Source organism: Elgaria multicarinata, chromosome 8 (genome assembly GCF_023053635.1).
Source record: "Elgaria multicarinata webbii isolate HBS135686 ecotype San Diego chromosome 8, rElgMul1.1.pri, whole genome shotgun sequence".
NCBI lineage: Eukaryota > Metazoa > Chordata > Lepidosauria > Squamata > Anguidae > Elgaria > Elgaria multicarinata.
The window spans coordinates 102,529,906-102,546,338 of NC_086178.1; the positions used below are offsets into that span (position 1 = coordinate 102,529,906).

Genomic DNA, 16,433 nt, shown 5'->3' on the forward strand with positions numbered 1-16,433 from the left:
AGGACAAAACGGAGGAAAAGCCCAACAAAAATGTGATAGATGAGTAGGTCATAGAATTTCAGTCAGCAAGAGTACATTTGGCAGCCAGCATGGGGCTCAAATCCTTTCTGGAAGCTCCATCACACCTGGGAAAAAATGCTGGCTACTGTGGCTTCTCCACTCCTGGTTTCGTCACTCAGTTACTTCCTTTTTAAAAACAGGAAGTAAACAATGAGCCCGAGGCCCATTCAGTTGGGCATTGTAATCATGCTGCTTCTCTCACACACAGCAAGAGAGAGCAGCAACTGGACTTTTTCTGTTTTTTCTTGCACCACAAGGAAGGCCAGAAGGGGCGGGAGGCAGACGACGTCATGTGAGGGACCTGCGAAAAATCTGTGAGTGCCCAGTAATGAGCGTGCAATAAAACGCTCGTCAGATGGAGCTCTGGGTGGCAATAAGGGTTGTCATGTCTCTCTCAACTAATCGTACACTTTACATACACTGCCTCAGGAATCCTAACATTGGGGGTGGGGAATCATTTCCTGGAATCCAGGAAGGGGGAGGATGCATTTTCCTAGCAATAATATATTGTCCCCTGTTGTAATGCAAAATACTTTGGGGTGGCTTGGTCTGGAATGGACAATGAAGACCCAGTAGGGTGACCATATTTTGGAAACCAAAAAGGAGGACAACATGGTGCCCCCCCCAAGGGGGCGTGTCCAGCACCAAGGGGGCGTGCCCACCCGAACATAGCCTTGGTCACATGTCTGATTTTACAGCACACATTTAAGACAAATGTCTTCTACATAACATCTTAATGTTAAAATCACTGAAATAAAGAACAAGTGAGAGATTCAATGTATCTGAAATTAATTTCACTCATTCCTACTTTTATAGGTTTTGCTGTACTTTGAAACTTTTGCTATACTCTGTGTGTTACATTCTCCCCTTCCCTCAAATATCTTTTCTGACTGTATCTTCACTCATTGCAAGCTGCTGTTGTTGTTAACAGGGTTTGCTACTGGCCGGCCGGATGGCTGGCTTTTTTTAATTTCATTTTTTTTAAAAAGCTTGTGTATAATTGTCACAAGTTTCTCTACTCTAACATTAGGGTGGGTGTTGTGGCAGTGAACACTACTTTGCCCATTCACACTTCTCACTTATATACATTAGCTTCTCAAGGCTTGTGTGTTGGCACCACTTCGCACATCCAGACTTTGGACTCCTGTCTACTTCCTGCACAAACATGCAACTCTGAGACCCTCTTCCTAATGCCCTGCGTTTCATGCCAGCACCATGGGGCTAAGTTACAATAGATGTCTCTGGGTTGTCTGTGCAGCCTCTGCTGTCTCTCACTCTAAGTCATTGCAGACAAACCAAAGCCTCCAGCCTCAAACAATCTCTCTCTCTCTCTCTCTCTCCCAAAGTCTCACAATGGTCCAGCTAGGCTGCACACTTGTGGCTTGGGATATTGCTTATTGCAGGTTATTGCTTGGTCATGTCTGGTGACTCTTACATTATTATTATTATTATTATTATTATTATTATTATTTCCCACCTTTTGTCCAATACTTTAAAAAACTCTGCCACCAGCCGCCTTCACCTCCTCTCTTCCTGCACAACTTTGATGCACTCTTAAAACACTCTGCGTGGCAAGCCAGCCTCAGGGCCAAGCTACAGGTGCATCTGGGTTGCCGTCAGCCTCTCTCTGCCTTATGCCGGCCTACCAACATTTCCACCCTCAAATAATTCCCCACCCTCCTCTCTCTCTGCCAAAGTCTCCCAACGGTCTAGCCAGGCTGTGCACTTGTACCCTGTGGCCGGGGGTGGGGCAACAGCATATAGTTTGGCTGCATCCAGTGACTCTTTTTTTAAAAAAACTCCACCGCCAGCCGCCTCTGCTTGCACCAAAACTGGACTCTGAGACACTCTTAAAAAGGCTCTGTGTGGTACAGCAGCCTCTCAGGGCTCAGCTACAGCCATCTCTGAGTTGTGTCTTCAGTCTAACCCTGTCTCTAAGAGATATGCCAGCCAGCCAAAGCCACAAATCTATCTATTTTTCTCTGGTATGCACTTCAAATATTCTGCATTGCATCCCAGCAGTGCAGTCAGAGCCTAGCTCACAAGTGTACAAAGTGAAGTGGAAGGGAAGTGGTAGCGAAGCAAAGCAATGATATGCCAGGTTCCAACCTTCGCAGCAACAGGGCATCTGCAAAGAAGGGAGCCTCTCTCTCGAGTGGCACCTTACTGTTGGTCATGAGAGTTTTTCCTCTAAAGATGACCCTTCATCGCCCATGATGTGGATTTTTTTTTAAAAAGGCCTCTGCCCCATTCTGTTTTGCCCTGTGGGCTGCTTTGACTGACCTCTCCTTTCCCACATTTTGATTTGTGGATGCCTTGCCTCTGCTGAGCTTCAGGTACCCGACTGCACACCAAATCTGCAACAGGAAAGGTGCCCTGCTTGCCCAGGACTTCTTACCTAAAGACTGGAGATCCCCTTAATGCCAAGGGCTGAAACTGCTCAATATGCAACACCCCAAAGAGGAGGTTTGACAACCTGAGTTTGAAGGATATGGCTCCAGCAGTTTTAAAACACAATAATTTTAAGATTTGAACTTTTAAAAAAATCCTAAAAAAATATATGGATGAACAGATCTGATTCAAACTTGGCATGGCTAAATCTCTCCTTAAGAGCTATCATGGTGCCAACTTTCAGCCCTTTATCTTTAAAAATGTCATTAAAAAAAAATAATTTTAAAAAACTCAGACTTAAAAAAAATCCTAAAACTCAATGGATGGGTTAGGGTTATCTTTAAAAATGACGATTTTAAAAATAATATTTTTAAAACCTCAATTTTAAAAAATTCCTTGAAAATCAATGGATGAACAGATCTGTTTCAAATTTGGTATGTCTGAGGCCCTTCCTAAGATCTACCATCGTGCCAAGTTTCATGTCTTTATCTTAAAAAATGATGGAGTTATAATCATTTTTGTTAATTTCCATTAGACTTGCTCTTTGGAGAAATCTGGATTTCCCCTCCCCCTCCCGGATTTGTCATCAAAAACCCGGACAAATCCGGGCAAATTCAGTCATATGGTCACCCTTGTAAGGGTAAGGTGAGGGTTAATCGGACCTTGGGACTGGCATGTTTTTTAATGTATGAATTTTATGGTTTTTTATGGTTCTTTAGGAGGGGAGATAAGAACCAGGCAGCTGCATGAGGGGGAGAAGACCGGCCGATTGTAACTGTCTTGTGTCCTTGAGTGATTAACCATCCCGGGCTGAAGTGTGAAGAAACTCCACGCATCAAAGCCGAAGGGAGGGGGGAAGGAGTAAAAAGAATAGTATAAAGACCCCCCTGTGAAGGGAACAGGGAGGCGTCGGCTGAGGCTGGTCTGGGTGATGTATGACTTTGTAGTTTTAGTTCGCAGCTTGCTTGTGCTGGGTTCTTACATTTTTATGCATGTTTTATTAAGTTTTATTCTGCTAATCCCATGTATTCTTACCCTTTTCCAAATAAATGGTCTTAAACCTCATTTGTGTGAGCTTTGAGTGTCTGGCCCGGGGATCCATGCTAAATCCAGTCGAGAAGCCAGCTGGTCACTGGGCGCTCTTCCTTTACAACCCTAAGACCTAGGAGCTTTACAAAAGATCTGTTCCTGGTGGGGATGAAAACTGCCAGAACTGCATTTTGGTCTCTCCTTTGGGGCATTTACGATTTTATTAGAATGTAAGCCCACGTGGCAGGGCCTTACTATTTTATTGATTTACTGTGTACAGCACCATGTACACTGATGGTGCTAAATAAATAAATAAATAAATAATTTATGGGGACTGCCGTGATGAGCACCTGCACCGTACCACTGGTAAGCAAGAAATAGGAGTCCCAACCGTGGACGGGGAAAATGTCTTTAATTGCTCAACACTTTTCACACACCAGTCTTTTCTCAAGGGAGAAATTGATCCACAAATTACTAATGCAGTTGAATCGGCTCTGTGCATTAGTGTTTAGGTTTGAAATCAATTTGAGCGGTTATAATACTGTCTGAAGAGGCTTAGGCTGCAATTCCATGCACAGTTTTCTCTAGGAATAGCACTGAACACAGTAGTGCTTACTTCTGGCTAAACATGCATAGGACTGTGGGGTAAGAAATGTATACAAGACAAAAATATGTACTCGAATGGATGAGCCATATCCGACTGCCTTACAGTGCTAAAATTGCAGGGTTTTTTGTAATGGTTCCTCAGCAACTATTTTTAGAAGTTAGAGGATGGCCACAACTTGGCTAAAATAAGAGAGGGAGTTAGGCTGGGGCTTGTGGATTTAATTAAGGCTGCCACCATTTTCCCCCTCATAATTCGAGCACTGCTGCCTTACTTATATTTCTGAGGCATTTTTTCCCCTTGAGGTGTTCCCTGGTGTTCAAAATACAAAATATCCATATCTATTTTGCTGTTGCAGCTGGTATGACTGCTGACTGTTTTTTCCGGTATTGTTCTGCAACTGCTGGATCCATTTTATAGCTACTGAGCATGGAGTTAGCCCCTGGGCGTTCTCTGTCCTTGTGACACAAGAACCCACATGCAATAATGGTGAGTTCTTACCTGCATGGGCTTATCGTACCAACGGTTGGCACCATTTTTATTGTAGCCTCCTCCATGTAGAAGTTGCAAAGCCATGTTGGTATCGTTGAGTTCTTCCCCACTTGGGCTATCAAGACATACTAAGCACAGGCTTCGTTCAATCATATCAAGTGAGTCTCGGTTTGTAGAATCTGGGGGATAAAACAATTGGTTTGGTACAATGAATGAGCTTTCCCTCCAGGATAATACATCGTTACACCCTCACACCCCTGTTCTCCAGGTGGTGAGAAGTCCTGGGGTGATACAATTACCCAGGGTTTTGTTTCCATGAAATGAAATCACAGGAAGCTTATGGTGTTTTTGTGATGAATGGTTTATATACATATAGAGAGGATCAGTGTAACTGGAAGTTCAGAGCATTAACAACCCATTGGATATTCCTTTCCCCATTAATTGCTACTATTAGACAACTGGGAGTCAGAAACCCTTGCCAATCTAGTGCAAATCACACAGAAATCTACCAATAGATCCATATCTAGCTTCTGCTCAAGCCTGTTTTAACTCATATGTTCAAAAATGTAAACATTATTCAGGAGGATAAAATGTTATGGGGTGGTGCGGATGAGGAGGCAACAAACATATTAGGAAAAACATTTGTGACAAGGAAACGTGGTGGCTGGGAGAAAACGCATGTTCTTTGTAATCCATAGGTAGACAGGAAAGATGCTATAGCTAGTTGTCAAGGGAGGAGGTGAACTTTTCACTTGGCTTTTGTTTACCTAACGGCTAAAAGTATTTCCTCAAAGGGCATGGCTGGCTAAAAAAAAAAGCTTGCTTAAATAAGCATCGATGGTTGGTGGCTACAAGGTATTGGTTGCCACCACACCTGCTTGAAGAAGGGCTTGTACTAAACACTATGGTGAGTTTCAAGTCTAAACGGATTTACCCAATACTGCTTGATTACTAGCCATTTCTGTTACATTGAATTATTATTTCTTTTATTTTGCATAGCCTTTCTGCATGCCTTGGGTTTGGACTTGTTCCACAGTGACTCTTCACATGTATAATGCAGAAATGTTCAATTTTCTGGACACAAACTAAGACCAGACTAGGAGGTAGGAATGGGGGAGAATTTTGTCTGGCCTCCATTTTTGAGATAACTGATCTAATTCATACTTCCCGGACTAATGTGCAAATCAGAGCACAGTTATCCTTCAAACTGTGTAGTTCTCCGAATTTCATGATGCAGCTTTTGGCTCAAATGTTGCATACAGAAATGTCCATATTAAGAAACTCTGCATACAAAATGTGTAGTTTGGAGGAAAATGCTTATGAAAATAAATGCGATTTAATTTATTTTGAGTGTTTTTTTAAAAAAATAAAATAAAATTGTAGACTGGTGCAGAAATAGGATGAAATGGACTTAAAATTGAACACATACAAAATTGACATACAAAATTGAGAATGAAATCAACAGAATGAAATTTAATAGGGATAAATGCCAAGTTCTACATTTAGGGAATAGAAACCAAATGCACAGTTACAAGATGGGGGACACTTGGCTCAGCAATACTACAAACGAGAAAGATCTTGGAATTGTTGTAGATCACAAGCTGAATATGAGCCAACAGTGCGATATGGCTGCAAGAAAGGCAAATGCTATTTTGGGCTGCATTAATAGAAGTATAGCTTCCAAATCACATGAGGTACTGGTTCCTCTCTATTCGGCCCTGGTTAGGCCTCATCTAGAGTATTGTGTCCAGTTCTGGGCTCCACAATTCAAGAAGGACGCAGACAAGCTGGAGCGTGTTCAGAAGAGGGCAACCAGGATGATCAGAGGTCTAGAAACAAAGCCCTATGAAGAGAGACTGAAAGAACTGGGCATGTTTAGCCTGGAGAAGAGAAGATTGAGGGGAGACATGATAGCACTCTTCAAATACTTAAAAGGTTGTCACACAGAGGAGGGCCAGGATCTCTTCTCGATCCTCCCAGAGCACAGGACACGGAATAACGGGCTCAAGTTAAAGGAAGCCAGATTCCGGCTGGACATCAGGAAAAACTTCCTGACTGTTAGAGCAGTGCGACAATGGAACCAGTTACCTAGGGAGGTTGTGGGCTCTCCCACACTAGAGGCATTCAAGAGGCAGCTGGACAACCATCTGTCAGGGATGCTTTAGGGTGGATTCCTGCACTGAGCAGGGGGTTGGACTCGATGGTCTTGTAGGCCCCTTCCAACTCTGCTATTCTATGATTCTATGATGACATGAATGGAAAATAGGTTGATTTGTCCTTTCCTGTGAGAAAGTAAAGCTGTTTCTGAGCCGTACTCCTTCAGACTCCAGGGGGAGGTTTACATGATTAAATACTGTTTAAATACCAAGAATAAAAATACTCTTTTTTTTTTTAAGAGCACCATGTCAAGAGAAAGGCTAGGCCTCTTCCCTAGCATCTGCAGGAAATTAACCACAATAGAGAAGCATACAGTTATGTAAGTGCCCTCCCCACAAATTAAAGTAGTGAAGTCCAGAAACAGTTTTGCCATGTCATTTGCTGTTTGTGAGAAGTAGGTCTATTTCTCATCCAGGCAGGTGCAGAGGGCCCAGAGGCTTGGAAGGCCCATCCCTGCCTCAGCTGCCATCAACTTCCTCACTCACCTGGCCAGGTAAAAAAAAACCTGGGTGGGTGGTGGTGGCAGCAGGTCTGCTGCAGTGGTGGTGGGGGCAGTGGAGGGTGAGTGAGGGGCTGCAGCAGGTGGTTGGTTGAGAGAGGTGGTGGTGGGTGGGCAGGCAGGTGAGGGTCCATGGCAGGTGGGGAGTGGGTGAGGGTCTGCAAGGAGGGACTTTGGGGGGGGGGACTGTGCCAAGGGCCAACTGGACTCTGATGCTCTGAGATCTGCCCTTCATATAAAATGGAAAGGTTATGAAACTTTAAATTTGTATACTTACATTGCATGCATAACTCTTTAAAAAAAAAAGTTGTGAGCTGGATTTTATAGCTGTTGGAACTAAATAGGATTTAGGATGGATTGCCATTAAATAGGATGGATTGCCTTTAGAACTGAAATTCAAAGGGAGGCTGGCCATGTTCCCTCTTCTTTAGAAGACCATCCTCTATTTGAAGACCGTCCTCTATTTAAAGGGCTACCCGGTCCAATTCCAGTTTAAAGATAAAGAACCATAACAACTGCTGCCCATCCACAGTTGGCACCTGGGCAGCAGACTGAAACACAGGCACACAGGTCACACGGTCAGAGTCTTCCACACTGTATTGGGATGTACTTTATTATTTCTAAATTTGCATCTAGACATATACATTAGCATATGCTGGTGTTATGCAAATCGTTGCCCTCTTTTCTGGATACGCTTTTCCTCTCTGTTGGCGATTCATAAGTGGCCATCCCATTCAAAGCATCCTTCTGAGGTATGAAGGGTGGCAAAGTTGGGGAAAGAGGATAAGAGACCATTTGGCTTGGTTCTTGCTAACCTTCAACAAGGATCGTCCTGGCTTCGGCCCACTCTGTCCTCCCATCCGATGTCAGGAGACCAATGGGAGGCAGTCTCTCTTCTTCATTCTCTGACATTTTGACTATCTTACGTAACTGAGTAAAAAGATCCCCCTCGCTGAGACGGCGGAAGTTAATGACAACATCCAAAACAAAAAACTGTGGAAAAAGCAACAGCAGTTTAAAGAAAGGTCGTAAGCAACAGCCACATCACATTACACCTTCTGATAAGCATTATCTTGTTTAATTTTGAATGTCTTTGAGAGTCAGTTTATAGGTTTAGAAGGAGGATCCAGTGACAAAGCCTTTCCTGGACTGTACTACTATGGGCTGTGGCAACAGGTTCTATTCTCTTCCCCGTGCACAGCAGAATATGACATTCTGCACATAGGCAGATGGTACGTTGTTTTTCATGTTTATACATGAGAAAATAATATCCCTCATCTTGAGCCTGAAGTAGTAGAGTCCAGGAAAAGCGTTATGAGTCTCTTCATATGTTACCTTTTTCTCGACTGCAGTTCTCCTCTGCAATACCTCACACTTGGGCTGTTCCTCCATGCCAGTGGCATTTCTTTCCAGTCTTCGAGCTACCTCAGGAGGGGAAAACCCAAAGGAAGATGGCCGAAGAGAATAATTTTGGAGGGGAGTGGATGGTTGGGAGAAAGGTTAAGCAGTCATTTTCGGCATGCTGATTCTCCCCTGAAAATGTTGCCTATCCCCAAGTTGCTATTACAAGACACATGGGATTAGAAACACCATATTTACCTCATAATATGTGTACTTTGCCTCACATTGTGTGCAACATGTATATGTTATTTAGTTAAAACATGAACAAAAACATGCCACCCTTCAGTTTTGGGAACTCTCAGGGCAGCTCCCAAAATTCATAAACACAATATCCATTGCAGAATCCCAAAAAATCTCAGGCTCTTTCTCCACCTAAGGGTGTAGAGGGAGTGGGGTGATCCCGGACTTACCTGCTTCCGGGATCGTCCCTGTGTGTCTAAACGGAAGCACAACATCCCAGATGGGAGAAGGGATGTCGCGTCCACCATTTTATTTTTTTTTAAAAAAGGAGCCAGCGCAAAAGTACAAAATAAGCCCGAATCTTGCTGCCCACCCCACCCCCGATGGCCCTGGACTCCCCCTGTCCTGGTTCCTTCCCTTTGCTGAACCCCGCTACTCACAGGGAGGAGGGAAGAAGCCGGGATGGGTACCCACACCTCCCACAGTCCAGGGATGATCCCGAGACTGAGGGAAGAATCAGGGTTTCCCAGGTTTTTTTTTTATCCCTGGGAAAACCCTTCCCCATTCTCCTTGCCCCTGGGAGTCCCTGTGAGACACAGGGGCTCAACCGTGACCAGCCTGGACTATCAGGCTGGTGTAGACACAGCCCCAGTCTCAAATCAATGCAACAACTAAATCACAATGGAATGATAAAACTAGCAGACTCGGTAACACTGAAAGAAAGAAAAAACCCTTAAGAGATGATACCAGGTGAGTCATTTCCAGGGTGGGCATTTCATATGCACCCCACAACTGAAAAGGCCCTCCTTTTCTTCTCATAGCCTTGCAAAACCCCAGAAGGTGGGAGACTTCAGAGGGCTCCTGACAATGAATATACATTTTGGAAGGCTCATGTAAGAGAAGACAATTCTTTAGAAACCCAGGCCCCAAGCTACTTAAGGCTTTAAGGGTGCTGAGAGTGCAGCTGTTTAAGAACTTGGGGGGGGGTATGTTTCTACAACTGGTCCCAGTTAACACTTGAAAAGCTGAACTTCTTCCCATAGAGTAATTGTACACTTCTTTATGTCGCATTTGTGTCCACTGCAGCTGCAGTGCTTTGACACTGACATTTCCCATAAGGCATATGAATGACAGATACAGTGCATACACATCAAGCATAAATAAGTGGACACATATCCTGTATCATTCATGCAATGCATCACCCATCCATGGCCATATCAGTACTCCTAGGCACATGTCATGGATGTTCGAGGATGTGCCTCTGTCGTTTTCCTGTTACATCAGGGGTAGCGTAAGGTGACCATATGAAAAGGAGGACAGGGCTCCTGTATCTTTAACAGTTGCATAGAAAAGGGAATTTCAGCAGGCGTCATTTGTATATATGGAGAACCTGGTGAATTTCCCTCTTCATCACAACAGTTAAAGCTGCAGGAGCTATACTAGAGTGACCAGGTTTAAAAGAGGGCAGGGCACCTGCAGCTTTAAATGTGATGAAGACGGAATTTCACCAGGTTCTCCATATATACAAATAACACCTGCTGAAATTCCCTTTTCAATACAACTGTTAGAGATACAGGAGCCCTGTCCTCCTTTACCCTATATTATAGTTTCAGAAAAGAAAGAATCCACACACACACCCTCCAGCCAACCCTTGCTCCCTTACAAGAACCTCAATTAAACCACTTGCTTAGCCCATTCAGTGGCAAAATGAAAGGATTAAATTACATACATAACACAGCTAGAATCATACAAGTTTTGAAAGGATTGTGCGAGATGAATATTCACACACCTGATTGTTACAAGCAATAATAATATGTTCTGGTTCGGGCATGATATTGCTTTTCTGGGCCACGAGGGTATCTTTGGTATGTCCTGGAAGACGATAGGAAGAAAAGAGTCCATAGTATTGCTTCATACAGAGAGGATGGCCAGACAGCTGCCCACGAGCAAAATCAACAGGTACAGCATGGCTGGAGGGACAGAGCAAGAGGAGAGAAAAAAAGAGAGAGAAAGAGGTAGACAGAAGGGAAAAGAAATCTAATCTGTCCTTCATTCTTTTTATAATTAGATTAGACACTTAACACAGCTAGAATCATACAAAAATAAGATTACAGTAAAGGGAAATAGATGGATTCCCATACTAAAGCTGAAATTCACGATTCTTGGCATGCCTATAAACAACATAGTAAGCAATTGTATTTGCATTCAGTGGATGAGTACTAAAAACAAATAGTACTGCATGCAAAACAAGGACAGAAGCATACATTCGTTTTCCACTGCCCTCAATTAATGCACTTTACTGGAACTTTTAATCACACAACTGAAATAGTAATGTTTTGTCATGCAGTATAGAGATCACAGTCCCTGACAGAGTTAGGGCCTCTTATGGGGAGAAAGGGGAAATCTGAGTTTTTGCAGAAATGGGCTGAAGTACTTATTTTACTAAATGGGCAGGAAAAGCCTGTTCAACTTCCTATAGTTTGGGAGATGTGTGAGATGACAACAAGTATACTACTATATTTTCATGTGTATTTTGTAAAACTGGCCAGAATGGTCCATCTCTATAACTTTTTGCAACCAATATTTTTGGAGAGATTTGCAAAAAAAGTAGGGTGACCCTATGAAAAGTAGGACAGGACTCCTGTATCTTTAAACATTGCATAGAAAAGGGAATTTCAGCAGGTGTCATTTGTATGCATGCAGAACCTGGTGAATTTCCCTCTCCATCATAACAGTTATAGCTGCAGGAGCCCTGCCCTCCTTTCCATATGGTCACCCTAGTAAAAGGAATTTGAAAACATGATCAGTAAACTGCCTCTTTGGTAGAGATGTGAAAGTCTGGAAAAAACTGCAAAAGTTTTTTGGGGTGGGGGTGGGGGTGGGGACTGTTGTTTCCCGCAGGGATTTTTTTCTCCTTGGAAAAAAACATCCAGTAAAAACAACCACCTCCCCAGCCATTGTTCTCTCCTCTCCACCCCCAGCCTTCACATTTCTACTTTCTGGTAGCTTGATTTTGTACTTGTGTATCTAATTTGTTATCTAAAAGGAAGTTTTGCATTCCATTTTATAATTTAAGAGGCGGGAAAATAATATTTTTAAAAATTCTGTAAACTGAACAACCAGATGAGGCTGTAAGAATTTATTAGTTTTAAATAGATTGTTTCGTGGTGATAAAGGGAGGAGGGTGAGGACCACTTATCTAGTCAACAGGGAAGAAAAATGATCTCTTGTCAATACAGGTGTATATAACTGTTTCTTAAGGAATGTCCTTAAGAAACAGTTGCAAAAAGGTCTCAAAAATGTGTGGGTTGTAGAATGTACATGGAACCAAACCAGTGATCCAGACTGATGAAGATTAAGTGGATGGGTCTCAAGCAACCACATAAAACACATGCATTGTAGTGTAGAAGGTGCAACTGTGTAGCCCAGTACATATGCCGGAGGTATTATGAAAGGCATAGCAGATGCAAGAGGGTTCAAGATGGTGCATTTTTGTTGGGCTGTAAGTGCTGCTGAGGGTAACAAACTCTGCCAAAAACAGATAAGGTATCATTCTGATCTCAAGTGAAACAAAAACTCACCAAAGCCACTATGCTTGGCCCATTCATTGATTTATTTATGATGCCCATTTATACCATTTCCTTCAAACACATTAACATTAATACAATATTAATTTGCACTGCTAACTTAGGGTGACCGTATAAAAAGGAGGACAAGGCTCCTGTATCTTTAACAGTTGTATAGAGAGGGGGATTTCAGTCATTTGAATACATGCAGCACCTGGTGAAATTCCCTTTTCATCACAACATTTAAAGCTACAGGGGGCCTGGCCTCTTTGGTATCTGGTCACTCTAGTTTAGCGCCTGGAGCTTTAACTCTTGTGATGAAGAGGGAATTTCACCAGGTTCTCCATATATGCAAATGACACCTGCTGAAATTCCTTTTTCTATACAACTGTTAAAGATGCAGGAGCCCTGTGTTCTCCTTTTCATAAGGGGGGGGGGGAAAAATCTACACTACTGCTTTTAAAGCACTTTAAAGCACTTTGAAAACGTTTTGAAACCTGTATATGCAGTGTGTCCTGGGCCCCAACAGTTGTCAAAACTGTTATAAAGCGCTTTAAAGCAGTAGTGTAGATCCCCCCCCCCTCGGGTCACCCTAGCTAACTTGACAGAGGCCCATTTCAGTTTGGCCCTTGTCTGCACTACAACTTCTATTAGTTTATTTCTTATTGCTTCTGTTCCAAGGAACTCTGGAAACTATCATTCTTTGAGCTAGTTAGGTCTGATGGTAAATTTCTAAAAAGAAAAGTGCCAACACAGCGCAGCTTCTAAGAAGCACAGAGCTGCTCTTGCCTTTATACTTTTCACATATTCTAGGGCTGAACCCTGGCACTGAGAACAGATCCCAGATCCGAGAATAGTCTACTGTTTATAGGGCTAAGCCCTTTAGAGCTCTGTCTAGCCAGGACTTTCTCTACTTAGGACTTTTCCTAGTGCCTTTCTAGGTCTTTCAACACACTTCCCAGATGATGACAAAAGTAGTTTTGAAAACTGGTTTGCTCTGTCATGTAAGTGACCTTAAATGGCTATCTGAAGCAATATATGCCCCTGGACCTCTACTAACACTTCTACTTGCATCTCTTTATGCTCCTAACACTGATTCTGTTTGCAAGAACCAAATTACTTACGTGTCCAGCAGAGCTTTATAATCGAGAACTCCAGAAATGAGATTGGCAGCAAACCTGTAAGTGAAAGACAGAAGTAGTATGAATTATACTTTGAGTGGTGGTGGTGTTTAAACGCTATACATTGAGGGCACTGTATATATCATAATCAAGACAGAGCTGTTGGGGTGAACGTTTTGCCAACTGGTAGCCCACAAGTTGCCTCCAAGGAGCTTAGGGCAGTATGCATAGTTCTCCCTCATTTTATTCTCACCTCAACTTTGTGAGGTAAGTTAGGCTGAAAGACAGTGATTGCCCAAAGTAACCCAGTTAACCTGATAGCTGAGTGGGATTCACACCCACAGATTCTTCAGTCAAAGTCTGCCACTACAACAATCACACCTATTTATGTTAAATTTCTATATCACATAACATCCAAAGCTCTCTGAGGTGGTTCACAAAAGTTAAAGCATAAAATAGGTGCTCTTAGAGATGCAAAATTTCTGGAAATTTTGAAGCCATGGTGTGGGGGGGACGTTTTCCCCAGGTTTTTTTTTTTTCTGAGGAAAAACTAAAATTTTGGGGGGGAAATGAAAAAAAATGCAATATTAGCACTTTTTACAGATTGAAAGTCACTTTGTTAATTTAGGAACATAAAATGTAATTATGTACAAGTTGGTTTGGCATAAAATTATCACATTTGGTATATTAAAAGTACATTGTATTCAAACAATGATTACAAATTGAATTTGCTTTTAATTTTTTTTAACCTTTCTTTCTTTCTTTCTTTCTTTATTTATTTATTTATTTATTACATTTCTATACCGCCCAATAGCCGGAGCTCTCTGGGCGGTTCACAAAAATTAAAAACATTCAAAGTATAAAACAACAGTATAAAACCATAATATAAAATACAATATAAAAGCTCAACTAGATAAAAACAGCAGCAATGCAAAATTACAAGTTTAAAACACCAAGTGAAAATTTATTTATAGACAGTTAAAATACTGGGAGAATAAAAAGGTCTTCACCTGGTGTCTAAAAGCATACAATGTAGGTGCCAAGCGAACCTCCTTAGGGTTACAAATGGAGCTACAAACTCTTGAACTATAAGGAATCTTTTTGGTTTTGCCAGTTTATGAGGAGCAGGCAAAAAACAATTAAACACACACACACACACACACAGAAGAAATCATCAACATTAATAAATTAGAAAATTATTTATGTCTCCACTAGTCTCCACAGTGTCAAACAGACATAAAGCACCCATTCCCATAAAAAGAACTGAGAAAAAGGTTAGACCAAGACTCAATGAATATGCATTAAATTTAATCGGACTCATTCTCTGAGCTACAGCTATCACTATCAGTTTCAGTCTCAGTTTGCAACCTAGGACTTGCTTGTCCTCGGTACACAGAAATTGTAATAATCTGATACTGTACATAGTATTTAAAAATCATTTGGAGAAGTAAATATATGAACACCTTGTCTTGAATATTTTATTCATCATGCTAAAATCAAACATTCCATAATCCACTTTTCTTTCACACACACCCATTTTTCCATTTTGGGGTGGGGGTGGGGAAGGCTTCGGGGGTGAGGGGGCGGATGGAAAAATTGTTTTCCCCTGAATTTTCCTGGTTTTCCCCCAGGCCTTCACATCTCTAGGTGCCCTACAGTGCTAAGCACTGACACTTGCCCTGTGTCTGCCCCATTCACATACCAAGCAAGAGCTGGGTGGTGTTTGTCTTAGTAACAGTAAAAGAAGAGTACTGGAGAGAAGTGCTGAAACACACACCTCTCCCATAAATTCCCTCCCATCAGTATATTCCTCAAGCCACTATTTTCTGTTCCTGAAACTGGAAGTGAGCTGGCTGGGAACTCAGAAAAGTGGCTGGAGCCACAGACTGGAAGGGGACTGAAGTCCAAGGAAGGGAGAGAATTCAGTACCCCTTCTGCAACCTCCTTTTAAAGGCCCCACTCAGGGTCAAAGTACACATTAGCTTTAAATATGTAGCATGCCTCAGACTGTCCTCTTTGTTCTTTACTCTAAAGCAGGGGTGGGCAACCTGTGGCCCTCCAAATGTTTCATCCTAAAATTCCCAACAGGCCTAGCCAGTGGTGAGGGCTCAGGGGAGTGGTAGGCCAAAACATCTAGAGGCCCACAAGTTGCCTAGCCCTGCTTAAAGTAAGTACACAAAGCCCTGATTTGGATCAGCAACTCTACCTGTGGAGAGTGGTGGTTTAAACCTTCCTTCATCAGTCACATTTCCCAAAGCTCTGCTCTCATGGCGTTACATAAAGAAAAGAATGCTCCATTGGCACCAGTTCACATATAAAGCACTCCTTGCTTTATATGTACATGAATGGGGAAGGCATGTGAAAAGAAACATATTTGCTGCTGCCATCACATCTAGTCTGTCCTTGAGAAGTAGGCCTCCAAAGTGCTTTTTAATTGAAATCAATATCCTGACAACCTTTTGCCTAGGAGCTGGACAGCAACTCTCTCATTTTCTTCTGACTGCATAGTTCCCTCTGTTTCTAAGAGGAACGGGGCAGCTCACATTGGAGAGATGCAAAACATAGTTTCCTAACAAACAGTGGTCACAATGAAGCCATTCAGTTTAATGAGAGGAAGTATGTTGTTGTGTAGAGTAGGCTGTTGTTATTCTTTAAGTCTCTGGGCATTGTCTATGCAAAAGAGAATAACACGGACACTAGATTTTAAAATATCATTTGTACTTAATTTTCTACTTGGTTTTATTTCAGTAACAGGTAATCAGAGAGTGTTAATAGTAAGGAAAATGGATTCTTGGCTACAGTCTTGCACAGGGAAAGCCCTTCAACACCTGCACATGGTATGCACAGAATTGTAGCCCTCAAGTCTGAAAAATGAACAAGCCAGGCATGCTGTGGAGGAACCTAAGAATGTGCCTCCCAAGCTCTTTAGATAA

The 16,433-nt window shown here is 42.3% G+C and overlaps 1 protein-coding gene across 2 annotated transcripts in view; it reads right to left on the reverse strand.

The window, feature by feature from the left end:
* Positions 1 to 16,433, reverse strand: part of CHAT (choline O-acetyltransferase) — a 51,472-nt gene that overhangs the window by 24,898 nt on the left and 10,141 nt on the right. For both annotated transcript variants that reach the window (XM_063131648.1, XM_063131647.1), the window contains exons 4-7: positions 13,504 to 13,557; positions 10,603 to 10,783; positions 8,048 to 8,225; positions 4,586 to 4,755 (exon numbers count right to left, since the gene is read on the reverse strand). In XM_063131648.1, the coding sequence (XP_062987718.1) occupies positions 4,586 to 4,755; positions 8,048 to 8,225; positions 10,603 to 10,783; positions 13,504 to 13,557 (583 nt within the window). The remainder of the gene's footprint in view (positions 1 to 4,585; positions 4,756 to 8,047; positions 8,226 to 10,602; positions 10,784 to 13,503; positions 13,558 to 16,433) is intronic.